Source organism: Amphiprion ocellaris, chromosome 9 (assembly GCF_022539595.1).
Source record: "Amphiprion ocellaris isolate individual 3 ecotype Okinawa chromosome 9, ASM2253959v1, whole genome shotgun sequence".
Lineage (NCBI taxonomy): Eukaryota > Metazoa > Chordata > Actinopteri > Pomacentridae > Amphiprion > Amphiprion ocellaris.
The window spans coordinates 7,606,876-7,626,996 of record NC_072774.1 but is presented as its reverse complement, the minus strand read 5'-3'; the positions used below and the strand labels follow the sequence as shown (position 1 = coordinate 7,626,996).

Here is a 20,121-nt window from a genome sequence, read left to right as displayed (position 1 = left end):
AAAAGTCTAAATTAACTTGAAAATATTAATAAAATGCTCTAAACTTTGCCCCCTGCAAGCTCTGTTGCAGGTAGCGCTGCAACTAGTCGATTAACCCACGGTTGACAACTTTTAGAACTGTTAACTATTTACATAATCCATTAATTGGTTTCAGTTGTTTTATAAGACAAAAAAGACAAAGCTTTCTAATTCCAGCTTCTAAAATTGTATGCATTTTCTGGATTCTGGACTGTATTTGTGTTGTGGACAAAATGAGACATTTATGGATGTCATCTTAGGCTTTTTTTCACCATTTTCCAACATTTTAAAGAGCAAAAAGCACAATTTCTTTAGAAAAAAAGTCTAAATTTACTTGAAAATAAGGATAAAATCCCCTAAAATGTCCCTCCTGCAAGCTCTATTATGTGTATAGCTGCAAATATTTCTCAATTAACTCATTAGTTAGCAACTTTTAGATGAACTGTCAACTATTTATATAATCCATTAATGAGTTGGTTTATAAGACAAAGAAGGACAAAGCTTTCTGATTCCAGCTTCCTAAATTTTATATATGTTCTGGTTTCTGGACTGTGTTTGTGTGGTGGACAAAATGAGACATTTATGGATGTCATCTTAGGCTATCTATTTATTTATTTATTTGTTTGTTTGTTTGTTTGTTTATTACCATTTTCAAAGATTTTAAAGAAAAAACAATGCAATTTCTTGAGGAAAAAGGTTTCAATTTACTCAAAAAATGTAACATGTATATATTATATCCTCTTCTTCTTTAGCCATAATATACTTTTGTAATTTTTGTCTTGCTAATTTGATGCCTCATCTGTATCTATCTGCTATAACTTGTATGACTCCCTAGTGAAGGAGCAATAAAGTTTCGCTTATCTTTTTTTTTTTAATGACAATGAAGTATTTTTACACTCTACGTTTACTGCTACGTTTACTGAAGTAAATAAATACTTCTTCCACCAAATTTCTATAATAATCCCAGTTAGAGTTCTTAAGGAAAACTGCTGGGAAACACATGAACATTTCCCTGGTCTGTCTGTCTGCTGATACGGAAGCAGAGCGTTTAGGCCCTCCCCTGCAGCTGATTGGCTGAAACCGGGAGGCCGTGCTGCTCATGCCTGCTCCCTGATTGGCGGGATGGCCGTCATTAATGTACGTCGTGCTACGTCATTACGTAAGGTCAAGAGGAAAGAAGCATGGCCGCTGCGTTGAGAGGGTCTCGGTATCTAGTGGGAAGGTGTTGCAGGCATGTTGACTTTGCACTTGGTAAGGAAACACGCTGACACTGTGTCTTTGGAGCTGCCGTGTTCACTTCACAAGCTCAAGTTGTTGCTGGAAATTTCTTTGCGACACGGAAAAAAACACTGTTTTTACTCGAAGTGCTGGCAGAGAAGTTTGAGTTCATTTTCGCCACACAGGCTTTAGTTGCTTCTGCACAGGGTCCAGTTAACTATTTACTGCTTTGAGGGAGGTTTTCTGTTCAAATGTACACGCCGTCTGTGCACGGAGTCGTTTATTTTAACGTCCAGTGGGTCTCGACTGCAGTAGTTCATTTGGTCCAGTGTCCTACTGTTCCCCGTCTCTTTATTTCAGGCTCATTATGTAATGTCTGTCACCTGCACTTTGTAGAAACACGGGGTGGCTCTTTGTAGCACTTTGGTAGCCAAGTTTACATGAGTTTCTGTGAGAGGAAATGTAAAAATATGATTAAAATGCTCTCCTCTGTTGCCGGTAGAGCTGCAACTGTCAGTTGATTAACTCATTAGTTGACAACCTGAAGATGAATTGTAAACTATTTAGATAATCCATTAGTTGGTTTGAGTTGTTTTATAAGACAACAAAACGGAGCTCTCTGATTCCAGCTTCTTAAATTTTATATATTTTCTGGTTTCTTTCCTCCTCTATTACAGTAAACTGATTGCATTAGGGTCGTGGACAAAATGAGACATTTATGGATGTCATTTTCCACCATTTTGTAACATTTTAAACCCCAAACAGCACAGTATCTATAGACAAAAATCTAAATTAGCTCCAGCTCTAGCAGAGTAAGCTGCTTGTCTTTGGGTTATGGACAAAATGAGACAGTAAAAGATGTCACCTTGGGTTTTTTTTCACCATTTTCTGACATTTTAACAACCAAAGGGCACAATTTCTTCAGAAAAAAAGTCTAAATTCTTGTATTCCAGCCTCTTAAAATGTATATATTTTCTGGATTCTGGCCTGTGTTTGTGTTGCGGACAAAATGAGACATTTGTAAATGTCATTTTGGGCTTTTTGTCATCATTTTTCCAACATTTTAAAGCCCAAATAGCACATATTTCTTCAGAAAAAAAAATCTAAATTCTCTAATTCCAGCTTCCTAAATGTCAATGTTTTTGGTGTCTTTACTCCTGTAGGAGAGTAAATTGTATATATTTGGGTTGTGGACAAAATGAGACATTGAAGGATGTCATCTTGGGCTTTTTTTTCACCATATTCTGACATTTTAACAGCGTAATAGTGTCTATATTCATTGATTCCAGCTTCTTAAATGTGAATATTTTCTTTTTTATTTACTCCTCTGCCACAATAAACAGAATATCTCTGGGTTGTTGAAGCAAGACATTCATGATCTTGGGCTTTGATCAACGTGTTTTTTTTTTTTTTTTTTTTAACCATTTTCTGACATTTTTTAGACCAAAAAATGAAACCGTTAAGTGAAAAAATAAATAGATATACTGTAAGGTTGCATAGAATGGTTTTAGTAAGGACAAACAAACAGTACTAATACACTCCCTCAGGCTAATATACAATTTGTTTTTTTGTCATTATCAAGAAAATATATCCCAAGATTGAAAGTAATTTATTTGACTTGAGTCTTTTAAAATTGAAATAAGTTTCTGTAGGTCAAGTAAGGATGACCTTTTATCGAGATATGCTTAAGTAAGCATTAACACAGGTTTGGCGTCAATATATCAGATGACTTTGATACTGAAGGGCGAATACACTGGCTTTAAATCCCAGTGAACTTTAAATGGCACTGCTGAGTGAAGATTTTTGTGTTTAATTCCAATCTTAACACAATCCAAGGATATTTAAAGTAATACAATGTCTCCAGGAATGTATAACAGGGATAATGTGTCTTGTTCATTCACTTTCTGGTTATGTTGTAGTCTCCACAAGGTCCATGGCCTCGAAGACGCAGGTGGGGTTTGTCGGTCTGGGAAACATGGGAAACCCAATGGCAAAGAACCTGCTGAAGCACGGATACCCAGTCATTGCTACAGATGTATTCCCAGAGTCCTGCAAGGAAGTGCAAGAGCTGGGAGCTCAGGTAATGCATTGCACATCATTTTTATTTTTAAATCTCCTCTTTTTGACTGTCTTCTAACAATGTGAATTTTCCTGCTTTCTCAGATTGTAGATAACCCTGCTGAGGTAGCAGACAAGGCTGATCGTATCATCACCATGCTTCCGTCTAGTCCCAATGTTGTAGATGTGTACACTGGACCCAACGGCATTCTTAAGTACGTTTTGGTTTTTCTTTGAATATCCATCATCTCTACACCGCTTAATCCTCATTAGGGTCGCGGGCGGGCTGGAATCTATCCCAGCTGACTTAGAGCAAAGGCTGGGGACACTCTGGACAGGTCACTAGTCTATCACAGGGCTACACATAGAGACAAACAAGAACACTCACATTCACGCCTACGGACAATTTAGAATAATCAGTTAACCTCAGCACATTTTTGGACTGTGGGAAGAAGCCAGAGTACCCGGTGAAAACCCACACTGCACAGGGAGAACATGGAAACTCCACACAGAAAGAGCCCAGGCCGGGATGCAAACTGGGGATGTTCTAGCTGCAAGGCGACAGTGTTGACCACCGAGCTACTGTGCAGCACTCTCTTTGAATATGTGTGTTATAATGTTACATGCTCATCTCAGATTTAACTAAACTCTTCTTTCCTCAACAGAAAGGTAAAGAAAGGCTCACTGCTCATCGACTCCAGCACCATTGATCCAGCTGTTTCAAAAGAGATGGCGGCCGCTGCTGAGAAGATGGGGGCCGTCTTTATGGATGCCCCTGTATCAGGAGGTAAGTTCTACACTTTGCCGTGTGTCTCCTAAAATGCGTGCACCCAGTTGGCAGTAATCAGGTAGGTTTCACATACGTCATTAAACTAAGGTAAGTTGTGGTAGAAATGAACTTGTTTGCATGAGTGTTGGCCAACCGCATTGAAAGGCAAAACATTTGAAGAAGTTTGACTGCGTGACAAACACTTCTAATGGAATCTAATGCTTAGTTTTTACTTGTGTGCAGCGGTATGTTGGTTCAACCTAATGTAATCTGTGTGCTTACGTTATACTACGTAGTGTTTCTAATATTTTGTCCACACTCAGTTTTATAAACGGGTTGGACAAAAATTGAGCGTTTATAACCCTGTCAACTGAATTTATAATCCCAGGACTCTGTTTGTGAAAATAATTTGTCTGTGCAAGTATTTATTTACTTAATGGTTTTGTTTATCAAATAGCCACTCCTGTGTTTGCCAGAAGCGAATTAAGAAAACATCTTCCTCAGTTTGAGCTCACACATGCAGCCACATTCTGAAATGCTGCAGGGTTAACAACAGATAACTACAATAATATGTTCATCATGCAGTCAGAATTTTATTACAAACGGCTTCAAGCAAATTTACATTTTAGCTTTCCAACACTGCTGATGGATGATCAATGTCAGTAAGTTTGAGTCACTAAAAACCATATCAGCAACTGTTGTGTCCCAGCAGTGTGCCATTATGTGCATCGCATTTCAGCATTCTGTTGAAACAGTTGCTCTGAAACTCATGTGACTGTTTCTTTTGAGTTCATTTGCATGTTTTGTCTCTTTATATGCATTTCCCTGCCTTCATGCTGGCAACAGCCTTCACTAGAAGCATAATGTTCTTAGGTTCCCATTCTCATGAACACAATATCTCTTGATTTCATTTCGGGAATTTCTTCAAATTTGGTAAAAAACTTAAGGATAACCTGGTTAGATTTTGTGGTCAAAGGTTACTACAGTCTCACATAAACAGACTTATTACTACAGTGCTATGTCAGTGCTGGAGAATGGTCTGGTTGCACCTCATTATTACTATTCTGCTTTTGGGGTGAAAACATAATTTGGCTTGTTTTACACTTCTTTGAAACAATCAAAATTGTGTTGGATGCTGTTCAGATGAGGATGCAGCTATCATGCAGCTGCAAAATAGCAACGGGGGAATTGTTTTGGTGGAATTTTTGCATGCAGGGAGGGAAACACCGTCATTAAATGGTTAATACAAAGAGTATAACAAGCAGGACTGCCTTATGGAACATTCCAAATCTTGGACAAAACTTTAAATTTTCAGCATACAAGTTGCTGCTCACATGTTGATGTTTTTGTCTCCCATAGTGAAAAATTCTTATAAAACGGTAACACGCATTTAAGAGAGGTAGAAAGCTGCATCAAAGGACTGGCTTATACCCAAAGTTTGCATCCTGTGAGTCAAGTTAAGGCCGCTGTGACCTCACAAAACATGTTTCAAGTGTTCATTCCCTAAATTTGACAAAACTTCACACAAATTTCTAATAAACTACTCTGTCAAAGTGATGACATTTAATATCTCCAATGTCAAAGGTCAACTTTACCATGACACTATAATGTTCTTCAAAAGCACTTTCTGGTCATTATTTATTGCCATAACTCAGGAACAGAAGGGGAGATTGTGACCATATTTCACATGTGGTTGGATACTGAATTGATGACACTAATCTTCTATAATAAATCTTTGGTTAATAAATTCCTTCAAAGTCTTTACTGCATATATTATGCGTTTGGACAGACTCAGATGGAAACTGCCACTTAGTGTTTTTTAATTTGACAGGTTCGGTGTACTGTTTTTTGCTGAAATCCTGGTTAATAAAGAGAATCAACAGCGTTTAGCCATAAGGAAGAAGCTTCTGCCATCCCTGCTAGCAGCTCTCTTGTTTTCTTGGGGGTCCACACACAGACACAGTTCTGTTTGAACTTGGCCTCGTCAATGTCAAGACAGCCACTTTCTTTGAGTTGAAGTTGGTCTATTTTATGGTCTGGTTTTAAAGATTAGTAATGATTTATATGCTTCCGTCCCGTGGTAGTGCACATGGATTAAAGTTGCTCTGCCATCCACCTTGAACTTGTGTGTGTGGCGGCAGCAGTTTAACCAACACAAACTGAACTGGATGTCATACTTTGAAACAGCACGTCACTCACCAGGCTGTAGCTCCTAAATGAAACTGTTTGAACATCTCCAGTTGTCGGGCTGGAATCAAAAGAAGTACAGTGGCAGTGCGGTTAAAGCTGAAACATAAAAGCACACGTGGAAAAGAGGATGTAATTGAGTCAGCATGTGTCTTAAAGTTGCTTCTTGGGGTGAGACAAGTGTGAGAACCTGTTGAGATAACGGCAGCCTTTCATTATTCCTCAGACTGGAATCATACGCTGGTAATCTCCAAGAGTACAATTCAATTTGGAATTTCTCTGACGGGAAACGACAGACCAAATTCATCGTCAAGTTTTTTTTTTTTTAAATGTTAAACATTTAGTCAGTTGTCTTACATTTTACATAACGGAACTTAAGTTTCATTTGTCGCTTCAGATGCATCACTTTGCAGTTGCATAGTTGAGAGGAAAGATTTCACCGAATATCCACATAAGTTGTGACATCTTGGGTATTTTCACCAAAGTGTGTGTTTTAAACATGATAGATTATCCATGGTTTCCCTCTGAGATAAATCTATGTACCATTGTCTGCTTTAGAAGTATACAATGAATATTTTGCACAGGCCTTTGTTTTTTGTGCTTGACTGTATTCAGCATTTTGTTGTTGAGTTGCTTTAGAAATCGCTGAGTATATTGTACGACGTAGTTTATGACTGTTCTCAATCCAATTTATCAGTGAAATATCTGCGACTGTGAGGTTTTAGAACAATGTAAATACTCAGCCCCATATGTGGTTAATTATTTAACAACATATGGACGTACAAGCTTAAATTTATACTTTATTTATTCCCCAAGTTAATCCGTTTTTTGCGTTATGCTGAGGACAGTTTTGGATTTTCCAGACTGGATGTCTGTGAACTTAATCAGAACTATGAGCTGTCTGTTCCCAAACTGCAACCTGTTATATTTTAACTTACAGCTGCAGCAGTTAGCAGATTTATCAATTAGTCATCAACTATTAAAATAATCACCAACTACTTAATAATCGACTAACCAGTTTCAGACATTTAAAGGAGAAAAAGTCTAAATCCTCTGATTCTAGCTTCTCAAATGTGAATATTTTGTAGTTTATTTCCTCTCCCATGACAGTAAACTGAATGTCTTTGGGTTGTGGACAGTAAAAGACATTTAACCCTTTGGTGCACAACATGGGTCAAAAGTGACCCAAATCCAGTGGAAAATGTGTATTTCCAGACCCACACTGCGCATCAAAGGGTTAAGGATGTCATCTTGTGTTTTAGGAAACACTGATCGGCATTTTTCACCGTGTTCTGACATTTTATAAACCAAGCAACTAATCGATTAATAGACAAAATACTTGACAAAAGAAACAATGTTTTGTTGCAGTCCTGTTTTGCAATGTTGAGATTTCGATGATCCGCTTTGATTTGTTTATTTCATTGTCACATTTGCAGTTTACAAGTTGGAACATTTTCCCTCTTTAGGGTGAATTTTGAAGCCTTTATCCTTGCTTTTCTTGTTTCTCAGCTTGACTCTTGTAACTCCCAGCACAAGTCTTTCTAGATTCCTGTTAATTCGAACTGCTTCAGGCAGACTGCTCAGAAGGATTATGGAGGGGGAAACGTATTACATCCATCTCAGCCCTCCTCTGTTGGCTTCCTGTAACTTCAGGATTAATTATAAGACTGGTTGGTTTGTTAGTTTCTTGGCACCCATGTGGCTCACACCTGGTTATAGTAGCTTGCCAAGATTTTAACCCCGTATGAACCTGAATACATTGTCATACATACAAATGGATCCAGAAACAGCTGTTCCTATATCACAGCAAAGACCAAACTTCTTCTAATGCTGAGAGAATGTTGGTGAAACTTGCTTTTAATACTCAAATGGCTACAACCGTTGCTTATTTATTGTACATCACTTCAAGTTTGCAAATTTTATTCTACATTTTTTACATTGTGTTTTTGCTTTACATGTATTTCACCTCACGTGTGATATTCTTTTCTTATTTGCATGACTTTGTAGCTTTTTGTTTCTGCATTATAGAAAATATACATACAAAGAGGTCTTGCGGTCACAGTAGCTCAAAACTACTGAAAGAAAGCACATTTTTGCATTAATTTATGTCAGTTCGACTTGTATTTGTTCACATAATGTAACTGCAGTTTTATAGTGTTTAAGTGTGTGTGTGTGTGTGTGTGTGTGTGTGTGTGTGTGTGTGTGTGTGTGTGTGTGTGTGTGTGTGTGTGTGTGTGTGTGTGTGTGTGTGTGTGTGTGTGTGTGTGTGTGTGTGTGTGTGTGTGTGTCTGTGTGTGTGTGTGTCTGTGTGTGTGTGTCTGTGTGTGTGTGTGTCTGTGTGTGTGTGTCTGTGTGTGTGTCTGTGTCTCTATTTGCTTTTTGGAGTCTGACAGCAAATCAAGAGCAGAGATAGAGATCAACAAAGACATTTGATATTTTATTTATTTCATAATAACCATGTTGTATCTCACTAAAATATTGTGGTTGTCCTGCACCTGGATGTTTAAATGACAGCTTTTGTCATTCAGGGGAACTGGGGTAAGTCGGAATGGTTGTAAAAACACTTCATGGAGAGGTTTGATGGAATTTTAATTTTGTTTTGTGTCCCCCAAAAATTCTGAATTTAATCGAATGGAAAAAAACATAATGAACATGTACCATAAAGAATAGTAGCTGCTAATCCAGCTACTTTTTAGAAGCTGCTATGATTATGGTGTGTTTATTTTCAATTTTCCATCTGCCAATTTCATTTTTACTCATTAAACTAACACCAACACATACCAACAATCATATATAAGCATGATTTCCCTTTTTGAGGTGTGGGAGCTGCCGGTTCGGGTAAACTGACTTTCATGGTCGGAGGAGCAGAGGAGGAATTTACTGCAGCCAAAGAACTGCTCAGCTGCATGGGAGCTAATGTGGTATACTGCGGTCAAGTTGGAACTGGACAGGTGTGAACAGATTGTTTCTTTCTTTATTTTTGCAAAATGCTTCTTAGTCGACAAAATCAACTTTTTAGTTGCTCAAAAAATCTCAGCTTTTCAAATGCTAATGTGTTACCATTTCGTTACAGGCTGCTAAAATCTGCAACAACATGCTTTTAGCCATTGGAATGATTGGCACTTCAGAGACAATGAACTTGGGAATCAGGTGAAAGCACTTTCTCAGTTGGAATAACATGGAAATGATAGCAAATCATGACTATGTGCAGCTGCAGTATAATTTTCAAATCCACCTTCATTTACAGACTTGGTCTTGACCCTAAACTTTTGGCCAAAATCCTGAATATGAGTTCAGGCCGATGTTGGTCTAGTGACACCTACAACCCAGTGCCAGGGGTTATGGAGGGCGTCCCCTCTGGAAATAACTACCAGGGAGGCTTTGGCACCCAGCTGATGGCGAAGGTCAGTTTCTAAGCCTTATAATATGAGGTATGGGGTGGAAAAGGCATATGTTATGGCTCTGTTTTCCTATAAGTAATGTAGAGGAATCATTTATTGCCAGTAGCCACATTGTTTCTGTAACCAAAATCATTTCTGTGTCTTATGTTGCACATGTGACAGGCGCTTCAGGGACAATGTTACAAAAGAGTTTCTATGTGGGTCATAACACCTAAAATAATCCAGCTAAGTATTCAGCAGCACATTGCATTCCTTTGTGAACGGGATCAGGCCCATATATTACAATGTAGAGAAAATTCTCTGCGGTGCGTGTGGAGCAGTGGTTTCAAAATTGAATTTTCAGCTCCGTCGGTTTTTCTAATGCATGTTTGCTTTTCTTTTTCAGGACTTGGGCCTCGCACAGAACACAGCGACCAACACAAAGACTCCGGTGCCTCTCGGCTCCTTAGCCCATCAGATCTACCGTATGATGTGTGCACGCGGTTACGCCGCTAAAGATTTCTCCTCCGTATTCCAGTTCCTGCGTGAGGAGGAGGGACAGTAAAATGTCAGTCTCCACCCCGTCCACAGCCTCGGCCCTGCACAGGACTAACATAGCGTAGTTAGGGTGCATGTCGCCACAAGGACTTTTATGGTTTTTTTTTTTTTTTTAAGTTCTGAAAGACATGAAGCTCCGAGAGCCTCGACACTGTTGTGACAGATTATGTGAAAACTTCACTCCTGTTGGGAATCATGTCTCCTGTGTGATATAGCCTTATTATAATGAAACACTCCTCAGCTTTAGAAGCAAGTGAATTGTCAGGTATGCGGTGGATCCAAAAGATTAGTAGACTCATGGTCGATCAAGGCTAAACAAATGCAAGTACGGTTTAGTCTCCATATTTATCTTTTTGTTTGTGATCATTTCTTTATGTTGCTAGGTTTGTTTTGTGTTCACAGGGGTTGTTTCTCTTGTCATCGGAACTGTTACTTGGAGTGTCATATCATACATATACTGTTAGAAAATAAAGACAAATTGTGATGTCTTAAGCTTTGTGAACAGTTAATTTACCACCTCCCTTTTTATTAGTCCAACATTTACTCCTGTTTTCCTTTGAATGTTACCTTACATGTTAGGATGCAATTCTAAAACAGCTGGATGCTTATGTCTTTTAGTAATTGGTGCTATTTAAATGCTTATTTTTGTTAGAATAACAGTTATAAAGGTTGGGATGAGCTTAAATAACCAACCTTTTAATCTGTTTCTTGTTATAGTGTATATAGAAGTTTATGTGAGCTACAGAGCTTCAATAACCAAAAATGCAATTATTTTCAGTAACGTTTGTAGATCTACCTTAAATGTTTATTTTTTAATAGGTTTGGATGAGTTACAGTCTCAGTTACCAAAAAATGTACTACATAAAGTTGCATATTATGTTCTGCAACTTCTTGTAGTTGTACCATAGAAGCTTATTTTCTTGATGTATAGGTTGAAATGAGCTACAAAGCTTAGAACACTAAACATGCAGCATCAACAAAAGTTGCACTTAAATGCAGCCAAACCTCAGACACACGGAAATCCTTATTTTCTCATGATGAAAATGCCAATTTAAATTCTAAATTCATTCTGCCGAGAGTCTTTGGATGCTCACTGCGCAATTTTCACTCCATGACTCCGAGCACTAGCAGGTTAAATAGCTCCCAAATGTTTAGTTTGCATCGTGTGTCTCACCGATTCAGTAGTCACGATAAAATGTTGAGCACACATCTGCTTTTTGGAGTTTGGCTGCAGGGCAAGATGCAGTGGCGGGATGCGGCAGAGACACGCATGTGGGGGCCAAAACTGCACCTAATCGTTCCAAACTAAAGAAGATTATATTTTTTTTCCCCTAATTTCTTTCTTTTCATCCAGCTATGAAACAACGTTGGTGCATGCTCCTTCATTTGGGAATCTGTGTCTCTTTCGTCAGACGAGCCGGGCGGCATGTTTCTGATCTAGTTCGCCAAGAACCAGTGAAGGGCCAAGGTGCCATAGGTCATGCGATCACAAGACGAACCCATAAAAAGTCCATTAAGCACTGCAGACTAAGAGCTGTGTTGTCCTCTGCTTGATAGGTGCTGCAAACAGAGCAGCACTTTGGTCTCCGGGCCTGCAGCACACTGTGACAGCCTGACATCATCTGCTGCTGCAGCGTCATTCCTCCGGTTCGACTTCTCTTTAAGAAGCTGCACATTCAGCAGCCTACTTGTGTTTCTACCTTCAAACACAATACAACTTCCAATTTGTGCATATCTGGAAGAATAGAATGTTACAGCAGTACAGTTTCGGCATCTGCCAGAAGATTTACGCACGTTTCCAGGTTGTGCCAAGTTAATTTGAGTGGACTGTTTTGGACGGAAATGCGCGTTTTCTCAAAGTTTCTCTGCTTTTTTCTTGTAATAAATTCAATCCAAAGCTGTTGCACAAACTTTAACATCTTGCCACGAGAGTATAGATTTGTAGTATTAATATCGGTGTTTTAATTGAGACTTAGTTTTTCGAGATTTGTCCTGTATCGTAACAACAACTACAGTAGAATCCAAGCTCTTTTTTATTTTTTATTTTTTAAACTGAAAACTAATTCATATTGAGGAAACAACATAAACTGTTCCTTTAAAAAGCCTAATCCTGTTTAGATCAACTTTTAGTTAATTACAATAAAGCAAAATGGCTTATGTTATATGATATTTAATCATTTGAGACTTTTTACGCAAATTGTAGCATTTTAGTTGTAAATTGAATTTAAGTGGAAGCGATTTGACTTCCACTTAAATTCTGCACTCTTTAACTGATCATTAACGATTTAATTCATCCGTGCCACTGTCAGTAATAATCATTTAAACATCGTTTTTATTTTCAGACAAAATAACACAAAATAACCAGTGGCTTTATGCAAAATATTCAGTTTGCTTTTACGCAGATATGATCTTAGTGTGTGTGTCTGTGTGTGCATATTTTTCAAACAAAAATGAAATTCTTCTTTAGCATTAATTTTAAAACTATTCGCAGTTGTTAATCTTGTTTCGTTTAAACTGGATTAACTGCCTGAGCAACAGTTTCTGCCAGCTGCTATATTCGGTTTAAACAGCGACTCGCTCTCTAACGTGTGAACAACGAGGTTCAGATGATTCCTGTCGAGGCAGCACTCACTTATTGTAGCTCGGCCGCTTTTGAAATGTACGAAAGCATGCTTTTTTGTCTCTGTTTAAAATGTAGCGTTAAATGAAAAGCAGATATAAGGTCGTTTATCATTACAAGGCCATAAAAACCGAAAAATCTGACATGAACCGATTTTAAAAAAACATTATGCAGTTTTTTTTCGTTCTTTTCCTGAAATGTAGACTGCTGACTTCTGCCTACAAGCTATGAACTTAGGCCATAAAGATTTACAGCCTCAAAAGGTGGGAAAACTCTATTAAAAATAAAAAGGTGCTCAAATTTAGTTGGGTATACATTCCTCTGTGTCTGTGGTCTCGGCTTAAAAACGCGAAGTAAAATGAATTCTGAAAGTTAAACAGTTTTTTTTTATTCCTTACGATCATATTCACCCCTTTAGTCTATCACAACACTCCTTCTGCAGCTAAAATGCTTAGTGCCAAATAAACACTTTATTTTCCTGCATGTACATATAGAATGTTTAGATACGTGTCCCACTGTAAGACTGTTTTTAGCTGAGTTTTGCCTCGAAAAACGGACGCTCAAATATAAATCTAGAAACATGCAGAAGTGACAGTTTCTTTTACTTAACTGTTTTTAACTGTACTGAAATGATGAAATAGTTCTACTCCAGCTTTCATTTAACCATTTCGTGCAGCTAGACTTTTTCGTCCTTCATTCCAAATTTTGGTAGAAAAAACGGAAGAGAACAAACTGAAGTTACTTGTCCGAAAAAAAGAACAACAGAATGTGTTGCTGTAATCTCCTCTTCGGCTTTCACCACTGTTTTCCTCTTCCTATTTGGCTAGACTGCAACTTTCAACTTGACCTTGGCCTCCAGCCGCGTCTAACTCGAGTACAACCAAATGTACCATATTTCTGGTATTTTGTGGACACAGAGCTTGTGCTTACATTCACACATCGCTGTGCCAAAGGTGAGTTTGATTTAATTTTTGTTTGTTGCCATAGTATTCATTTTAAATGTATCCATAATAGATAAATTTATTGTTTTTCTGGAAAACTTCATGCGCATTAATTGTGCGTAAAAACCCCACTCAAAGGCAGCCAATTCAGTTGAAATACTTTAATATTAGCATGTTAAATTTGGGCAAAATGTCACTTTTTACTGAAAGCAAATAAAAAACTTCAATATTTGCATACAAAACCTTTAAAAAATCGAATCAAGACACCAGAGTTGTTTAAGCTTTGTCTTTAAAATTAAAGCGTAATTATTTTGGCACGCGTAATTGCGCATTAAATACGCCGAATAAAATACTTATCACTTACATGTGTTAGATAATTCATCAAGAAACTCTGTCTACGTAGCACCATGTGAAAGAAAAAATCGCCTTCATATGACAGTTTCACTCAGATTGAGATTTCAAAATCACTTGAGATTTGGGAAAAAAAATACCCACAGAGCTTTTTGGCAAAGGGATGTACAGTATCTTCACAAACACACAGCCTGATCTGCATTATCTGATGTCTAGACGTTTATCATCTCCTTTGCATATCACGTGTTTGGCCCTGGCCAATAACCTCGCGATCTTTATGTACTCAGCCGTGTTGGTATCGTTACTCTGCCCGAGTCCCTGTCTCTGCTCAGTCGAGGGGATTTTGAAAAAGAGTTGGTCGTCTCAATGTAGGGCATGCTATGACCGCCTCATTACTCCTCCACTCGCACTGGATTGACCCGGTGATGTTCCTCTACGACAACGGTTTGGATGAGAGAAGCAAGAACATGGAAGGATTTACTGGAGGCAATTTTGCTGCAAATCAGTGCCGGAATTTGTTAGCGCATCCAACCTCATTGGCTCCCAGCACCACCTACACTGCGAGTGAGGTGCCAGTCTCTGGCATGGGGGAGCCTGGCAAACAATGCAGCCCCTGTTCTGCCACTCAGAGCTCGCCCAACGCATCTTTACCCTATGGATATTTTGGCAGCAGTTATTACCCATGTAGGATGTCACACGGCAGCGTCAAGGCTTGCGCGCAGCCCTCCGGTTATGGCGATAAATACATGGACTCGTCGGTCACTGGTGAGGAGTTCTCCACCAGGGCGAAAGAATTTGCATTTTATCAAGGCTATTCCTCGGCCCCTTACCAGCCCAGCTACTTGGACGTGCCTGTCGTACCTGCCCTGAGTGCTCCATCTGAGCCCAGACACGAGTCTCTGCTGCCCATGGAGCCCTACCAGCCATGGGCCATCACCAACGGTTGGAGTGGTCAGGTTTACTGCACCAAGGAGCAGCCACAGTCAAACCCTCTGTGGAAATCCTCGTTACAAGGTATTTTATTGCTTTTTATTAACATAAAAATATGCAGTGTTGGATGGAATGTGCAACTGCGTAACATGTACATGCATTACTAAATGTAAAAAGCTGCTTTTCAATGCCTAGAACGCTTGGAAGGATATATTTGTTGAATGTCAATCCTAAAAAATGTAATTTTTGTGGCTCCGATTAAAATATTTGACTTCATTTCTTTCCACAGACACTATAACTGGTGGAGACAGCTCTATCCGTCGTGGGAGAAAGAAGCGTGTGCCATACACCAAGGTGCAGCTTAAAGAACTGGAAAGAGAGTATGCCACCAATAAATTCATCACCAAAGACAAAAGAAGAAGGATATCCGCGCAGACAAATCTCACAGAGAGACAAGTGACAATCTGGTTTCAGAACCGGCGCGTAAAGGAGAAAAAAGTCGTCAATAAATTCAAGAGCTCCAGTTAGCTCCTGTATCAGGAAGTGAAAGAGGCGGACATGGATGCGCTTTCATCCACAAACTGTGCCATAATTTATTACACTCCGAACGGTTTGGTTGTCGCCAGAAAGGCTCTACACGTTTGACCTATACATTTCCTTCCTCACGTTTTAATTGGAACCAGTCGATACGGCCTGTTGGCAGAAGATTGGAAATGGTTTGGAACATGTTTACCAAGGCGACTCAGCGTGGGATGTTTTTAATATTTCCAAAAGATAAGACATTCTGCCTTGAGGCACAAGACACTCCGTCCAGTCGTGCGTTTTTCTTCTATTTAACCCAGAAATGAAGGCTGAAGCCCCACTTTCAACCTTCATTTTTTTACGCATTAATGCAGTAGTAAACAAAAAACTAAACACCATGAAAACAGGCCAGGCTAAACAAATGAAAATAACCGTTAAATATATGACCCCAATTAGTAAAGAAAACTCTATTCCTCAGTTTGGAAACTTGAAAAATAGAGTTTACGCAACAATCCAACCAGTTCATTTAAAATAAGCCTTTATCTATTAATATCAGCCTAGTAAAACTAGCCAGTGGCTTAGCTCTCACTTTGTCCACTTCACTATTTCTTTGTTTATTTTCTCTCTGAATACAGGGTTTTTAAAATCAAATTTACTCAACGTGCTCACCACTTATGCAGTTTCTACCTGTCCTTCAGTATTTTTTTCTTTTTTTTTTGCAGAAAACACATTTAAACATGTAAATACTACAACTGCAACTATCTAGCCTCCCTTTTTTGACTGCAATAGCCAACGTTTTTGACAATAAATGTTTGAGAGATGTGATCTTGTCATTTTCATTCATCACTTTTTGGGTCCAAATGTGGACATGGATGTTCGATTGACGGAAAGTAGCGTTTACAAACTGCGTTCATGGTTAAATCTCACTTACAAATAGCATTTAGAGTACATATTTCCTGTACGGATGCTGGTGAAGGTAATGCAGGCCCACAGGCCTGCAGGCTTGTTGAGCTTAGGACTGTGGCCCATCAGGAGTTTGTCGCCATCTAGTGGCGAAGATCTTTCAGTACAGTGCGTTTGTCCATTGAGTCCATCCTGTGTATGTCTTCATATCCGTAGTCTCACAGAAGTGTGTGTCTGTGTGTCAGAAAGACAAACGAGGAAAAACACCTGTTGCTTTGCACCCGGTTTATCTGCCTGTTATTACAAATTTGATAACAATAGTAATGTGTCCCTTTAGAAGACCATGTAAATATGATAGCACTGCAAAAACAGTATAATATTAATAGTATATGAATTACTGCAATCAAGACAGACAAATCTTTTAGATTCTGATATCTCAACCTGTCCAATATTAAAACAAGCAGCAAAATCATCTTGGTTGATTTATTTTGGAAATATTTTTGTCAAATAATTCACAGCGATTTTATATTTCATTAATGTCCAATTTGCTTAAATACGATTAAAGCAAGATAGAAAAAAATCCTTGTATATTTTTAAGTTTAATTATGAATGTAATTCCTAAAATAGTCTGGGTTAGGCTAACCCACACACAAAAATATTATTATTGGACTAATACTCATCTCCATTCTAATTCATTATAGCGCATAGAAATGAGAGGATAAACGAGGCGCTCAAATTTGTGGCGTACATTTCCGCCCAGTTCTCACAAAACCTGTCTTTAAAAATGTAAAATGTCTTGTCAGTTTGGTTTTGGTTTGAAGAATATGTGTATCTGTAGTATTTTAGCAGTATACTTGTCTTAATCTGAACCAAAATTGTCCACGTAAAACCACAAACTGGATGTAAACAGCATTAATATGACAATAATAATAGTTAACTCTGAGTGTAGATTTGTGGAATAACGGATCGGCCTGTTCACTTTTACGCACCGTCTTTTCCTTTAGTTATCCGTGGTAAAAATAAAAAAAATAAAAAAAATCCACCAAGTGCCTATAATGTAATATTACAATTGGATTATGGTTCTAATACGCTCTATATTATTTCATCACATTCACAACAACATAAATTAATAAACCATTCTATCAATGTACAGGCTAAAATATCACATCATATAATTAGGCGAGCTTATTAGAAATCCAAACTGGTATACAATATTGGACTTATCTGGAAAATTTTAGTAATAAATTATGGTATTATGTTGGATTTTGTAGGCTACATGGACCTTAAGACTGGCTACACTGGCCTGTTGTGCTGGGGGCTCTGCTATTCTGGATTTGAATAAAAATTAGCCTTTTTTCCACATCAGTTAGACAGCACCCTTTGGTGAGTGTCACCCTCTTATCTCAGTCACAAGCAGGCCGATTTAACTCACAATAGCAGGCAAGTTTATCGTCTTGTTCAAGGCCAGGCTACTCTGGATAGAAGCGCCTTTTTATTCTAATTTAGAAAAATGGTTTGCTCAGAATTCTGATTTGTGATTCCTTTTTGTCATTAATGGTGATGTTGATGAAAATTTTCTTCTACCTGTATGAATCCTCTATTGCCCCTTCATCTTCTTGTTGTTCTGTGTCATTGCTCCCCCTAACAGCCACACAGGTAACTGCATGTTACGTCAAAATGTCCTGCAGGCCTGAAGCATGAATTGTTCAGCAACATGGTGATATTAATAATAACATAAACTAGTCATAGAAGTTTATCTAATAGCAACAAAACTTTACACTACAGCTGGATACTAATATTTTCATTTGGCAAGAAAGAAACTGGAGCCAGTAAAGTTCCCAAAAAAGCAAATATATATTTTTAAAGTCAAAAAATTAAAGCTTAATTCATGGAGACACTTCAGTAAAAAATAATATGGAAATTCGTTGGTGCGTAACATTCATGTTTTGCGTACTAGTGTGTTGGGGGGGATGGCGTTGAACGTTGTGCAATGAACTTCAGACAAGATTGTTTGTTGCAGATGAAGAAAAAATGTCAAGGTGTTTTGTTTTTTTTTTTTAAATCACATTAGCAACAAACAAACATAAAATTCTGTCAGTGTATTTGATGGAATTTACTGAAAAGATTTCTTGGAAGGTTTTCCGTCAGATACATAAACACAATCAACTCTGGATCAGATCCTCTATTAGTTCGCATTTGTCTGTTACAGAGATGTGATACAACACGTTTTCCAATGTGCTAATAATGATGCAACGCAGCTGGACAACAGTGGGAATTCATACTTTGAAGTGAAGACAGTCTGTTGTCATTGATGATAAATTTGAGCCTAACCAGATTTTAACACACATTCAAACGTGAACACGAGGCTGAATTTGTAAATCCGGAAAAGTTTTATTAAGGTTTTTAATGAGTTCTGTTTACAGCTGTAGCCCCCCACCTCCCCAGCAGTGCTTCCGGATAAGCCCCCCCCCCCCCCCCCCCCCCCCAGGTGTTGTCCATGTTTTTCAGTTCACTCTGTTAACTTTCTTTGCACCTTGAACGCACCAAACATTCAAGCTTTTTCGCATTTCACTTTTAAATAATGCAAACCCTTTGTCTGGAGTGGTATTTTTTAGAAAAATCATATGGTTGCTGCATGACAATTTAATAGAGGCACATGGTTAATAGTTTTAACCAATAAAAATAGTGCCTGTATAATAACCCTGTTTGTCTCAGTTGGCCGTTTTTAAATATCTTTGCTCTTCGTGGGGATTTTTCATGCTGAAGTCTCATAAAATCAGAAACTCGTGCAAATCGGGCAGTTTATATGCTTCCTTCTCAAATCACCATAAATATCTGAAAAGTGGAGGGACTGAAAACTACTTTTTGCTGCTTGGTTTACCCTTGAACAAATTTTCGGGCATAGGATTGCCACCTTAATGATTTTCAACTAATTTAATGCACAACTAAATCTAAGTTGATTCAAATAAAAGTTTATTTTTGTATTTTTTTCAGACACTGGAATAATTTTGCCATATTTTAGATGCACACAATATGCTATGTTTTTCTCCATCTGTTGCTAACTGTAATTGAATTCTGTATTTAATATGCAATTCTGACCCAACACGTTTTGCATTCAACTTTTAGAAAATGTTCGGCTGTGAAATGAGCGCAGGAACCAGGAAAAGCAGGAGGCGTCCGCAGCTTTTCAGGCAGTTAAACTAAACCACATTCCTCCCCAAGTGTCGAGCGAAAATTCAGGGAAACCAAGAAGAAAACTGTTTTTGGGGTTTAAAATGTTTCTTTAGTTTGCAATCCAATCCAATCCACACTCGCTGCAGAAACTGCGAGATCTATTTTTATACACGAATATTTATATGACTTCAGCTTTTGCAATGACTGCTGCCATTAATAGTTATATTCTTCAGAGGTCTTGTACTGAGGGGTTTTATTTTTATTTCACCCTTATCTTTGTTGCATCTGAACCTTTCAAGACGACTCACAGAGCAGCTTCCATGGGATTCATATAAAAAGAAAATATCATTTATTTAACATTTTATTCACGGTACTAACTCAGATTTTATGCTTAAAGTAATAAAATGCGCTAATACATTTGACTGCACTGAGAATTTAGCTCTAATCATTAAAATGTTATCACGCAAAGAATTTTCTTCTTTTTTAAAAAAA

At 38.1% G+C, this 20,121-nt stretch overlaps 2 protein-coding genes across 2 annotated transcripts; both read left to right on the top strand.

Moving 5' to 3' along the window:
• Positions 1 to 1,152: 1,152 nt before the first annotated feature.
• Positions 1,153 to 10,680, top strand: hibadhb (3-hydroxyisobutyrate dehydrogenase b). The gene is made up of 8 exons (XM_023299408.2): positions 1,153 to 1,269; positions 3,156 to 3,316; positions 3,400 to 3,509; positions 3,960 to 4,081; positions 9,068 to 9,201; positions 9,324 to 9,400; positions 9,498 to 9,654; positions 10,037 to 10,680. The coding sequence occupies exons 1-8, from the start codon at positions 1,200 to 1,202 to the stop codon at positions 10,193 to 10,195; spliced, it is 990 nt and encodes a 329-aa protein (XP_023155176.1). The 5' UTR covers positions 1,153 to 1,199; the 3' UTR covers positions 10,196 to 10,680.
• A 2,804-nt stretch (positions 10,681 to 13,484) lies between these two features.
• hoxa13b (homeobox A13b) lies at positions 13,485 to 16,377 on the top strand. The gene is made up of 2 exons (XM_023299409.3): positions 13,485 to 15,114; positions 15,320 to 16,377. Exons 1-2 carry the CDS (start codon positions 14,481 to 14,483, stop codon positions 15,556 to 15,558), a joined length of 873 nt encoding a protein of 290 aa, XP_023155177.1. The 5' UTR covers positions 13,485 to 14,480; the 3' UTR covers positions 15,559 to 16,377.
• The last annotated feature ends 3,744 nt before the right edge of the window (positions 16,378 to 20,121 follow it).

Excerpts from the sequence above, each read along its gene's own strand:
- hibadhb (XM_023299408.2), top strand. The coding sequence starts at position 1,200 with ATGGCCGCTGCGTTGAGAGGGTCTCGGTATCTAGTGGGAAGGTGTTGC. Across the intron at positions 4,082-9,067 it reads GGATGCCCCTGTATCAGGAG|GTGTGGGAGCTGCCGGTTCG; the intron begins GTAAGTTCTACA and ends TCCCTTTTTGAG. Across the intron at positions 9,202-9,323 it reads GTCAAGTTGGAACTGGACAG|GCTGCTAAAATCTGCAACAA; the intron begins GTGTGAACAGAT and ends ATTTCGTTACAG.
- hoxa13b (XM_023299409.3), top strand. The coding sequence starts at position 14,481 with ATGACCGCCTCATTACTCCTCCACTCGCACTGGATTGACCCGGTGATG. Across the intron at positions 15,115-15,319 it reads GTGGAAATCCTCGTTACAAG|ACACTATAACTGGTGGAGAC; the intron begins GTATTTTATTGC and ends TTCTTTCCACAG.